Source organism: Triturus cristatus, chromosome 2_2 (assembly GCF_964204655.1).
Source record: "Triturus cristatus chromosome 2_2, aTriCri1.1, whole genome shotgun sequence".
Classification (NCBI taxonomy): Eukaryota; Metazoa; Chordata; class Amphibia; order Caudata; family Salamandridae; genus Triturus; species Triturus cristatus.
Genome location: NC_140582.1, coordinates 783,751,628 through 783,764,522, shown reverse-complemented (window position 1 = coordinate 783,764,522; position 12,895 = coordinate 783,751,628). Strand labels below are relative to the sequence as shown.

The 12,895-nt window shown below is 41.7% G+C and overlaps 1 protein-coding gene across 6 annotated transcripts in view; it reads left to right on the top strand.

Moving 5' to 3' along the window:
• Positions 1–11,025, top strand: part of CRACD (capping protein inhibiting regulator of actin dynamics) — an 870,477-nt gene extending 859,452 nt beyond the window's left edge. For 5 of the 6 annotated variants that reach the window (XM_085642049.1, XM_085642051.1, XM_085642053.1 and 2 more), the window contains one exon: positions 3,142–10,747. In XM_085642049.1, the coding sequence (XP_085498175.1) occupies positions 3,142–3,302 (161 nt within the window). In that variant the 3' untranslated portion in view covers positions 3,303–10,747. Of the gene's footprint in view, positions 1–3,141 lie in introns of all 6 variants that reach the window. The other variant, XM_085642050.1, reaches the window with a different exon arrangement.
• The last annotated feature ends 1,870 nt before the right edge of the window (positions 11,026–12,895 follow it).

Genomic DNA, 12,895 nt, shown 5'->3' with positions numbered 1-12,895 from the left:
AAACTTGTATCGTGCGACTAATTACCCGTGAGGGTATTCAGGTGCTGAAGATCTTGCTGAGGAGGCTCAGTTGAACAGCCAGGTCTTTGATGTATGCGAGGGTGTGAGCATGGTGAAGGAAGGCCTAGCACAGGTGTCTTGCGGGTTGGTTGAAGTTCAGGCTGTGCTTGATATATTCTGGTCCTTGGTTGTGCAGGGCCTTGTATTTGTGGATCAGCCTCTGGAAGTGACATCTCTTCTGAATGGGGAGCCAGTGGAGGTTCCTGATGTGGGTCCATTTGGGGAGGTCGAGGATAAGTCTGGCTGCAGAAATGTGTATGATATGTAGTTTCTTCAGGAGGTGCAAGGTGATTCCTGTATAGAGTGCATTGCCATAGTCCATCCTGCTGGTTACTGGGGCTTGGGTGATGGTTTGTCTGGTGCTGACTGGGAGCCATTTGAAGAGCTTGCGAAGCATGTGAAGAGTGAGGAAGCAGGTGGAGGAGGCTGTGTTGATCCTTTTTTTCATGGTGAGCTTGCTGTCCAGGATGATATAGAGGTTGTGGGCATGGTCGGTATGCATGGGTAAGGGTCTTAGTTCAGTAGACCACCAGCAGTCGTTTCATGAATAGGTGTTCCCGAAGATCAGTACTTCTGTTTTGTCTATGTTGAGTTTCAGGGAGGATGATGCTGGTTATGCGCCGGTGGAAGTTGACCCATGTAGTGGAGGGCTCTTCTGATAGTGAGAGGATAAGCTGGGTGTTGTTGGCATTGGAAATTATGTTTAGTCCATGGGTTTCTGATGATGTTGGACATGGGGATCGTGTAGGTGTTGAGCAGGGTGAGGCTGAGGGATGAGCCTTGAGAGACGCCACAGATGATGCTTTTGTGTTCAGAGGTGAAGGGAGGAAGGCGGATTCTCTTCTTCCAATGCTGTGGGGCATCTTGATAAGGGTGTGGTGGGATACCGTGTTGAATGCTGCTGAGAGGTTGAGCAGGATCAGGGCCGCCATTTCTCCTTGGTCAAGAAGGGCTCTGATGTCATCGGTGGCACCAATGAGGGCTGTTTCAGTGGTGTGATTGGTGCAAAATTCAGACTTGGAGATGTCCAGAAGATTGCTGTTCTCCAGGTGTACCCTGAGTTGGCGGTTGACGGCTTTTTCGAGGCCCTGGCCTGGAAAGGGTGGCAAAGTGATAAGACGGAAGTTCTTGAGTTTGCTCAGGTCGGCAGACAGTTTCTTGAGAAGGGGTTTGACTTCAACGTGTTTCCATTCGTTGGGTAAGGTGGCCATAGCGATAGATGCGTTGAAGATGGTGGAGAGTTCATTACTGATCGACTTACTTCCGAGGTTGAAAAGTCAGTTGTGCATAAAAAAATAATGCAATTTAGAAATTAGCATTATTAAGGAGAAATACTTTTATTTCTCCAATCTTTTCCGACATTACATGTGTGCTGCACTGTACAGCACATCGAAAAAGTAGAAAAAGTTTAAAAGTTAGTCTAAGCATAGTATTTTGCACTGGAAGAAATCCTTCCAGTACAAAAACTATGCTAAACATCACGCACACACCCTTGCTCCAAGGTGCAAAGGTTTTTTGGTGGCTTTGCTTTCTAATTTTGCTCCAGCTCTGGAAAGAGCAGGACAGCTCACACTGATGCTGGGCATAATGCGATCAGGTGCTATATTTCAGTAAGTGCCCCAGGGGCACAATGGGCGTTTGCGATTGCTTTGCGTGTCCCCGGGCCACTTTGGTATCACAGCAGGGGGTGCAGACGCTTGTGCATCCCCTTCAGTAATACCGATAGTGCTGGCGCACTTAAAGCACCAGCGCTACTTTCAGGGGGCGTTCCCTCATTTGCATTGGGGCATGCCCTATGCAAATGAGGGGACTCCTTTGCCTCTGCGCCCGGGCAATATTACAGACCCAGACCCAGAGGCAAAGAAGCTCCCAGGGGGCACACTCACAGTGCGCCACCTTCTAGGTGGTGTACTGTGAGTGCACCCCTGAGAGCCGCCCTCTGCAGGCAGTCACTGACTGCACCCACCTGCAAGGGGATCTCTAATCCCTTTCAAAAGTGCAGGCGGGTTGCCGCCTGCACTGTAAAAACTGGGAGCGGCTGCAAGCAGCTGCTCGTTGTTTTCACATAAATGTGCTGCCCTAGGGTAGCGCGGGTTCACAGCTGCCATGGGGCAGCACAGTCAATGTAATAGGGCGCATTTTCATTGTTTGCGCACGGCTCACCTTTCAAAAGGCGCACCGGGCGCAAACAATGAAAATGCATAATACGGCCCCTGAAGTGCCCAAAAGGAGGCATGTAGTACATTAAAAAAACAATACAAACTCGCAATAAATAAAAAAGTGACTACATTTTCACTGGCTGGAAGATAATATGCCTAATTTACAATGTGTTTCTGTGGGACCACAACCAGGTGTTTAATGAAAATAAAACCGTTTGCTGCAAATATGGTTTGAACTTGCATAGGTGGGTTATTTTTGAGAAATTCTCCTAGCTCTCAAAGCTACCCGGGTGAAGCCAATTAGACCCCTTTCAAGCCTTTAGATTATGACAGCAAATCATATTTATTTTAGGTACAGCTCAGACGCATTGCTTCCATTCCAGAATATTTTATGCTGGAACCGAGAAATGCAGTTGCTTTTTGTTCAGACTTCAGCACTCAATCCTGTCAGGGTTTTTTCACACAACAAAGATAGCTGGGAGCTGACATGTTTTTGAGTTCCCTGGTAACAGTTGGCACTCTCTTCAAATTGTCGCTTATTGTTTAGTTATACTTTGCTACAAAATGTATTCCAAAGGGTTTTGATTTTCTCCCATTCCGTCATTGTTTGACACTTTAAATGCCAGTCTGCAGACATTGTATTACCTTTTCTCATATTTCCAGACAAATTTCTCATTCACTTAATTGGATTTTATCCTTTACTAGACAACTGCCCGTCGGCTTAGAATGATGGGCTACAGCCTGCAGTTGCAGACAATAGGGTGTGCAGGGTAAACCTACATTTGTTTGCAGCATTTGACACCATTGATTATAGATTTTGAACTGAAACTGGATCAGTGAGTGAATATTTACTAGTCGTGCTTTCTATTGTCGTTAGACGTGATTTGATGTTCATAGTTGACATTTTGTTTTTAATACGCAGTGGAGATCGCAGACTCAATTCCATCGGCTCCTTTGGTGAAAGACATTTCCAAGAGATTCTCTACACCTGACGCTACTCCACTTACCACCGAACCTGCCTGGCTGGCCCTGGCGAAGAGGAAAGCAAAAGCCTGGAGCGACTGCCCACAAATTATTAAGTGAACAATTACAGTGACTGCTTCTGTTGTAGTTGGTGTTTGTTACCCAAGTCCCCTTTTTATTCGAATTGTAGAACCGTTTTTTTTAATACATTGCAAAAAAGGAATGGTGCAAGTCCATGTGGAACTGCCGCCCAGTGCCTGGTAGACACCTGCGAGTCGGAGCTGCTAGGAGTGACTGCCACCACCAGGAAGTGTGCGGTGGTCTATTGTCTCTAAGGGAGACCCCTACGTGTTGAATAATCTAGAGAGTTCAAAATGGCAACATGGCAATGGATTCATACAGAAGCTCTTGTGCAAGAGCACCCATGAAAGTGGAGTTCTTACACAATAAAACAGTGTCTACTGAAAGACACACCAGCTCACTGAATTTCAAGTCATATACTACTTTCCTATTCGATCAAAATATTAACCAAACTCTTTTCCTAAAATGGATTTGAAAAAGGTACATGATTTTGAAAATACTATTGATATTTCACCTGTTCTTGTGCATGGTGGCTAGGTCACAAAGAAGTGGAAGCCATGTTCACTATGTGACAATAGAGGAACAAATGTTCCAAAATTTGCAAATGTGTCCAGAAAGCAAAGAAGCCAACATGCAAATGTGATCGCATGATTACACCTAACAAAGTGACATTTTTCCAAGTGGCTAAGGGAAATCACATTTCACATATTTTTCCATAGCATATGTCCCACTATGTTAAATACAATTAAACCTCATTCTTTTTTCTTCTCACTTCTACCCACTCCTATTTCTGTTGACTGCTTATTCAGTAGGTGCATACATCTGTCCTAACACCAATTATAGCCTGAGAAATCATGAATGGGTTTGAGTCCAGGCTGGGTTTGAAGCCTGATTAAGGCATCATTTGAATACTTTACCCACACTGATAGCACTTCTTGATGTGGTATGTGTAGCCAGAATGTGAAATCAGAGTGTCCTGAATGGTAGGCACGCAAGACTTAGTGTAAGCTGTGAAACAGTTCAATATCAAAGTAATATAATATTATAAACACTGATTTCGAACTTTGGTTGTTCCCAAAAACATGCAAATGGTCAAAATGTAATCCAGTTGCTCCCATACCCATGTAGGTCATCTTTAGGCATTGGACTGGAGTTGATCTGTAGGTAATCTGGTTGCAACACTACATCCGGTGGTGGTCTGTAATAAATTTGACACCGATGACACCCAGACTCACTCCTACTAAAACCTTAAGTGCAGCTGTATTGCACTGAACCCATGAATGGGTACTCTTGCTGCTACCAGTCATCTGGTCAGCCCTTACAGGCCCACCTTCAGTCCCTGTTGGGGCAATATTCACATTGAAATTTGGACAGCAATTTCCAAGGAGAAACAATGTTCTGAAGGTGTAATACTCAATGTACCATGTGTGTGTAATTCAATAGCATTGTGCGGTGCTCTTTTACCAGTGTCTACGAATTGAAATTATGTTGTGCGAACTTGCGAATGTTGAAGTGGTTGTCTCCTGCATGGGCTGTATATACATTTAACACTGTTCCTAGATTATTTCAGATGGCTTTTTACGCTACTCTACTTTTTGCATGGTCAATAAATGGTAGCTGTTGCTTGCCACCCAAAGTAATGCTCAACACATTTCTCAAAATAAATAGGTGCAAATGTACTCAGTACTGATTGATCGACATCTCCCAAACAACATTTTCTGTGCAGAGAGTAAACAATTCCACAGGACATATTTCTTTCACCAATGTGTTGAGGATCAGATGTAGGAGGGACTTTTGTTTTACAAAATGAAGGACTTTCTCTGTAAAACTACCCAGTGAGCCAAATATAGACATTAATGATTCTGCTCATTAAGTAGATCATGCTTGCTACCTAAAACAGATAATTTAGGCCTTTATTTGTTTTGCAGCAGAATGAATGAATGTATGATATTATTTGTAAAGCGCAACAGTTACTCAAAAAGTGTCCGGGTGCTGCAACAAGTGTAATGGGGGATGTGGGGCCATTACTGACTGAAAAGATGCGTCTTCTGGGACTTACAAAAGGCGGATTCGTTTTCTATGCTTCTGAGCTGCAATGGGAGGGGATTCCACATTTTGCTCTATATACTAAGAAGGAGGCATCACCATGTCTAGATCTTTTGAAACGGGTGGTGGAAAAGTCGGCCTTACAGGACCGTAGATTTCTGCTAGGATGGTACTTTTCAATTCTTTTGTTTAGGTAGATGGGGCCTGAATTGTACAGGGCACGGTGTGCTAAAGTAAATGCTTTGACGGTGATCCTTTTACAGTATGGGAGCCAGTGCAGTTTAGCGAAGAGTGGAGAGGTCGAAGAAAAAAAGCAAAACAAATCATTTTCTTTATTCTATGAAGGCAGGTTGTAAGCATTTAGTTTTTTTCTGCCTGTAACTTATTTCTAGGGGGCATGATGACACTGAAAAATTGCTTGAGGGACTTTTAAGCGTTTGTCTTGAACGCTTTCTTAGCTACGTTGTAGGTTGCTTAAGTAATTTAATCAGGAACGAACCTGAGAAATACCAGCGTGCTTCTGGTGTACAGACCTGTAATTTATTAAATTTGCTGGTAAAATACAATCCGCTACTGGACTTATAGGACCCGATAAGTATGTTTTTCTGTGAGCATAATTTATACTAGGAAATCCAAGATTTTATCACTGCTAAGTCTGCACTAAATTATGCTTTCTCGCAAAAAACACTTCATGAATCATGCTACAGGAGTTACGATTATACATCATTTTTCTCCACTATCACATTTGGAAATGAAGTAAATATTCTAAAATCTTTAAAGCCCTGTTTCTCGTAATCTGACTTTCTAAGGACTGTTGTATAAGAGAGTGAGGTACTGAATATCACACACACACAGCCCTACTGTTAATTAGTGATGCGTGCCTCTTTGATGGTCTTGTTCTTTCTCAAATATTCTCTCAAATGTGTCTCTTCTGAAAAAAATACTTGCTCTAGGGGTACTGACAAATATTTGACCGATTAATAGGTTTTGTTACTTAATATAAAATCCTCAGCCAATTTCAGTACAACATATTTGTTATTTTTTGGCAAAGAGGCCCCACTAATTGCAACATGGGATTATATTGTTAAAATAGCTGATCAAAACAGCTCTCAACAGTGATTTCCTTTTGGTCACACTCAAACACTGGTTTAAGCTACCTTTATTGCCTTAAACTCATCTCTAATATTACATTTTTTATTTAGAACAGATAAAAACACTTTGGGCTGTGAACCCTTTGTTTTTTTCTGAGTCAGCACCTTTTGGGCGCACCTTACTTTGCTACAACTTTGGGCCTGATTTAGGGTAGGTACATCTGCCCTATTGCAAGTGCTGTAGGATATATTGAATTGTAGATGGGACATCCATCACGTTGGTAATAAAGTAATCCATCTGCCAAACTCAAAGTCCGCCCATATATAGGCAATGTGACTCTCCTTCTCTTAAGATAGCATGCTTCATGCCCATTTTTGTAAAAAACTGGCTTTCACTTCTTGGTCTACTTTTTGATAATTATTGATTGTTTCTAATGGCCTTTTTTATTTTATGTTCCAAGCCAACCGCTTGTTCCCTGTTCGCAAGAAACTCGATTTGTACTATTCAAACTTATGTCCAATAACTTGGCTTCACCTTATGTATCCTAGATGAAGCTGTACACATCTAGAACCACAAATACAATCGGTCTAGCAGTTTTCTGATCTTCTAACAATCTGGCTTCAGATTGCTAATTCGCACATTACACATCCAACTCACAGGTAATAGATGATGCACTTAGTACCTGATTGAGGGGCAACTATGCGCCTCAGTCTCCATGAAATTTCAGTGGCTCTCGACATATCTGACCATGGCCTATTTGCCTAAGTAGATGAGCTGCAGTGTTAAGGTTCCGAATTGGTTTTCCAAACTCCTTAATAGGAGGCACTAGATTTTCATGAAGAACTTATCCAGGAATGGGAAGTGCCTATGACGCAAGGTGTGCCCCAAAAGTCAATTATGTTATCATTGTTTCCTAACACAAAAAGAAACTAGGATATCTGTAGACTAAGGCAGTGTATACATCAGTACACGGACAACATAGAACTTTATCTTATATTGTTGTTACCGATCGTTATAGTTTTGGAAAAGGTCACTGTCTTGATTACATTGAAGAAAGGATGACCTCTTTGCATCTTAACTATCAACCTATGGAGACGAGTTTCTCATGTTCACTCTTTCTCCAAATTCCATGGGCAGCTCGGTCTTTTTCACATTGCCATTAATGGTATGTCAGGTTTGTCCCACCTGCAAAGTGTCTTGTCTTTCCTCTTGCCCCTCTAGAATCTCTGGGCCTGATTACGACTTTTGGAGCAGCGGGAGAAGGCGGTCCGCCACCGTCACACTCCCACTGCGCCAAAGCCATGGTCAGGCCACCCACCAGATTAGGAGTTTCCTGTCTGGTGGGCTGTTTTTGGACATTCCAACGGCGGTGCCTTAGAAAACGGGCACCGCAATAGGAACGCCACTGTAGAATCCATGCCGCGCAGAAGCTGTGGTGCATGCATTCATGTTGTGCCCTCCTGCATGCATCAACATTGCGAGAAGCACCCGGGAATCCTGTCATCAAAACCGTGGCGGAGAGGAAACTCTTAATATGCTTGGCGGGACCTCGATGGTCCCTCCAATCATATTGCAGCCTCAAGCCTACTGTGCCAACCCAGGACAGTCTGATCACCCAAATCGTAATGGGGCGGTCGGACTGCCAGTGCAGCAGTGGCTGGACTGCCAACGCCATGTCACCACAAGTCTGGCGGTCCTTGGATCGCCAGACTCTTAATTAGGGTCTTTGTGTCAGTCCCCACATAGCAAAATCATCCAAACACTCCATTGAAATGGTTAAAAATAATTAAGGGGACTACTAGCAAACTGCATTTTGTAATACTGAAGTATTATAAAATTCTATTCATAAACCTACAAGTGTAATCTCCACCTCTCCACTTTTTTTCTGTAGTGATTCTCACACGTAAGTTCACTACATTGTAGTAAATGTTAGAGGGAACAGAGGAGGGACTGGTAAAAAGGGCAAACACTACTAAATGGAAGAGGTTTAGGGGTGAGTAAGGAGAGAGAGGTTTAGGGAATGCTGGGCTGGCTTTACGGAAGGTTAGGGAGGGGTTTAGGAAGTGACATGCACCCATCCACAAAAAAGTAAGCCCATTGCTGTTTACAAATTGCACTTCTAAAGTTACTTCATCCAAAAAGGTACCCAAAACAGCAGTAAACAACTTCAGCTCAAAGCTAGAGTAAGTCCAGTACCACACATGGGCAACCACTGGTACTGCAACACTCTCCCATAGAATATAATGTCAGTAGGGACTCAAAATAAAAACCCATAAGAAGTAATGTTAGATTATTTACACACCTTTTGTTGTGCAACAAACATCTGTAGGTACTACTGGACTCACTAATTGTGCTATGCATATTTCTACACTCACAGCTTGTCTATATGCTAGTCACATTCGGCAGTATTCCCATCGATCAACAGGAAAACAAATGGGATGTTGCAATCAATTTTTCAAAGAGCACTACCCCAGACCGGATAATCTACCTTTTATCTTTCCCAATGGTTGTAACTTCCCAAGGGCCAGGAGCTCTGATCAGCACTCCATTGCTCTCGAGCTAGACTTGCACTTTACAAATACCAGCTCATACATAAATACATACATACAATGTCTACTGGTGGATTATTTCTTTACACATACACTCAGCGATCAATCTTGCAAGCATGGTACCTTTATTAGATTAATCCATATTTTTGGCCAGCTTTCAGAACCAACTAAAATAAACTGAGTAAAGGATGTATGAGGTTGTGGTAGATAGTAGCACTGATGATTCAATACTCTAATAGAGTTGACAAATGGCTTGTTTTGTGCTTTTTGAAAAAAATCTATATGCACATTTTTCTCCAGCTAACATGGCATTCACACTACTATAAATATAGGGGCCTGATTCATAAAGCTTTCTGCCCACCTAAAATCTGCGTGAGTACAAAATAAATCAGTCATACTTTCTATGATCCACATTCAACAAATCAGAATTTAGAACTTAGTATCTTGGAAAATCCACTGCACAATATTTAAAGCTTGGAGTCGGGAAAGAGTATTTCTATCTGGTGTCAATGGCAAATGCATGCAACTCCCATAATTGGCTAATCTCCACCATTTTGCATGGTCATTCTCACCCTGAAAAGACAGGTGAATGTAGTTTAAATAAAGATGGAATAAGGGTGTTTACAGGACGGGGAAGGGTAAAACATCCACACATTTTATGGGTGTGTAGTGAAAGGATTTCGCCAGAGGGAAAATGTTTGCTTGTGAAAAACAAGAAAAATGTTTTATATGCTTATACGTTTCTGCCATGCATATTCTTTAGGAATATCCATAGGAATAAAGAAAGAGGAAATGTGGAAAACTAAGACAAGCAAAGATTTCCATTTTGTGCACTCCTGAGTTTTTATGAATCCATAAAAGTTGAAAATGTATTCAAATCAACCTAAATTGAGTAGGTTTCTGACACTGAAAAATGCTTTTTGAATTAGCTCCACAATTTTCAACTCAAACAATAACAATGTACACCAAACCAAGCACTTTCAGTTTGTTGAAAGGTTTCGTTTTGAATTGTGATTTTGTTTGGGTACTTTGAGTATTTAAATACTACAAACTTTAGATTGTAGTAAATGTTTAACGCTTTTACTACTACTACGGAGGGAATGAGGATCTTTTGATAAATAGATGCATTATAATGTTTCTATTACGAATGGTGTCCTAGTTAAAACTTCCAAATAAGAACCTATTAAATGTTGAGGAATTTTCTATAGGAACTTAGTTTAGAACGTAATACATGCTTAGATAAATATGCATGGACAAAATGTAGTTTCACCACATGTGAAACCTATGCTCTGCGGGATGCTTTTGCACTAGGTATGTACCAATATAGTGTTACTTTACTTTGGGTCTACTACCTTTACTGAACAAAATTATAAATCTGTATAAAAGACAATAACAACCTACTGATGCAATTACCCAAACCTGTAAAGATCTATTTTAAATCTGAATACATCACTGTACTGAAAAATATTATTTTAATGTAACTTAAAAGAACTGTATTGCTGACAGGATTTGGTATTATTAGCCCCTGTACTACTAGAGAATTGTAGAAAACTATACACTAATGTATACTTGTGGGGTTGTTCTCTTTCGTCTAATGTATTTTTATTGTTTCTGGAGTCAAAGTGCAATTGTTTCTTACACAAAGTATATTACTTCTTATTAAATTATAATCCAACCAGAACTGGATACATTATATACTGAATGTCTCATTTGTTATCTATAATTCAGGTTTTTTTATTTCCATTGCGACTCTCAGTGCTACAAGTGCAATGTTTAAAATAAAATTGAGTAACAAGACAGATTTTCGTAACTTCTATTTTTGTTTTGTGAAATTTCATATAATGGTCAGTTAAGGAAAACTGCTTATCACACAAAAAGTGTACATTTTTAATTGCTTCAGTATTATGGTTCTCTGTAAATTAAAGAAATATACAGTTCAAAATTTACTTGTGCACATGTATGTTTTGATGTAGTACAAAACACTTTTTATTGAGAAAATAAGAGGCATTACAAACTTGACCATAGTGGAATATTAAATGTATATGTTCTATGGAGAATAAATCTGATGTAAGCAACGACACTCGTCTGCCATCTCTTTGTAAAATGTCCTGCACTCATGGCACAGAAATCCAGAAGTGAAGGACAGAATTGCAGTTTGAGGACTGGCCATCCTTCCGAGTGGGCCAGAGTAATCTGTACCAGGAATTACGTTGCTGGGAGTTTCAATAAATCTAGAGGCAGGAATATAACTGGCATCGCAAATTTTTGGGGAATCACATGATGAAATCTTTCTTTCCGGGTGGATCTTGCGTGTTTCCCCTGGTGTTTCATGCGGTGATTTCAGCTGCCAAAATCTTCGCTTGACACACCATAACTTTTAATTACAATGGGCCCAGTCATTTTCATTACGGGACCCTTCGAAATGAATGGGCCTCTCGTAATGAGGGCCTATGAGTCTAAAAGCTAGGATTAATATAGCAGGCTAACCAGACAGCAAGTGTGGTGCACAGCATAGTTCAAGCACACAATGCACACGGAAAGGGATGTTAGCTCAGCCCCCTCACATTGCTTGTTGGAAGTGGTACCATTTTGGTGCAAGCTCATGTTTACAAGTCTTTGTAAATCCGGGTTTGTGTCAAAATACATTGGTGGATGTATGGGAATGTCAATGATCCACCCTTGTAACGCCTAATCTGCGCAAAGTAATGCTATGCTTTACTTTGTATTTACTAAACCATGGAAAGCCACACATCCCCTTGGTGGATGGGGTGGATGGGTCAAGTGGCATGGAAGTCCTTTACCCTCCAGTTGGCTGTTATCTACAGGGGTATCCATCATGACCCATACTGGATAACCAGGATGCCATAGGCCACAGAAAATCAGACTATAAGGCATAGAAGTGTCTGGCAGGCTACCATGTTAAGGCCAGTCAAAACATCATGAGTTTATACATTATTGTCAGAATAAACCATGATATGGGGAGGCTTTCCATCTCTCACGCAGTGATGAGTAGGTGGGCTTGTACAAAATGGCTAAGAGCATCCTGATTCAGCAACAGCAGAATCTTCATATCATGGCTACGCTTACTGGCTCAACACACTCCTGGCACCGTATTACCATAAGGGCGCATTTTCCCTGTTTGTGCCATGGCACACTGTAAAACTGGTGTGCTGGGTGCAAACAGGGAAAGTGCACCCTATCATGGTGAATGCATTGTATATTAAAGTGAAATATTGGGCGGATCTGTGTTTTACTGTGCAGGTGGCATGCCGCCTGCACTTTCAAGAGGGGAGAGAGATCCCCTTGCAGGTGGGTGCCGTGAGTGACTACACCCGTCTGCAGGGATTGGCTGTGGAGTCCATAGGGCCACTTTTATCCCACCATAGGGTTGCAGTTAGGAGGTGCACTGAAAGTGCACAACCTATTTGTGATCCACTTTCAGTGTACCTACTAAAGGCATGTTTGCCCCTGCACCCACTTTGGGAACACAATGCAGGTGCAGTAGTAACGTGATTCCCTCATTTGCATGGGGCCACACCACCATGCAAATGAGGGAGCTCCCTCTGAAGATAGCGATGGAACTACATGTGCAACAGCACTATCAGTATTACAGATCGGGGCGCAAAAGCATCTGCAGCCCCTTCTGTAATAGTATTGTGCCCGGGGTTGTACAAAACAGGCTCACATTCCCATTGCACTCCAGGGCCCAATGAATAATATGACCCCTGGTTGGGCATGTGCTGTCATATATTGGGCTGTAGGCAATACAACCATAATTGAGTGGCAAACAGGTTTAAGCAGTGTAGCTGAGAAAGCGTATAGAATTCACCATCAGCAGGATGTGGTACAACCATCTTTGTGAAGGTCACATAATTATGATAGCAAATTAAGTGTTGATGCTGTCTTTGTAGAAAGCTCATGGAATGAATGTTTGTGTTTGTGAGG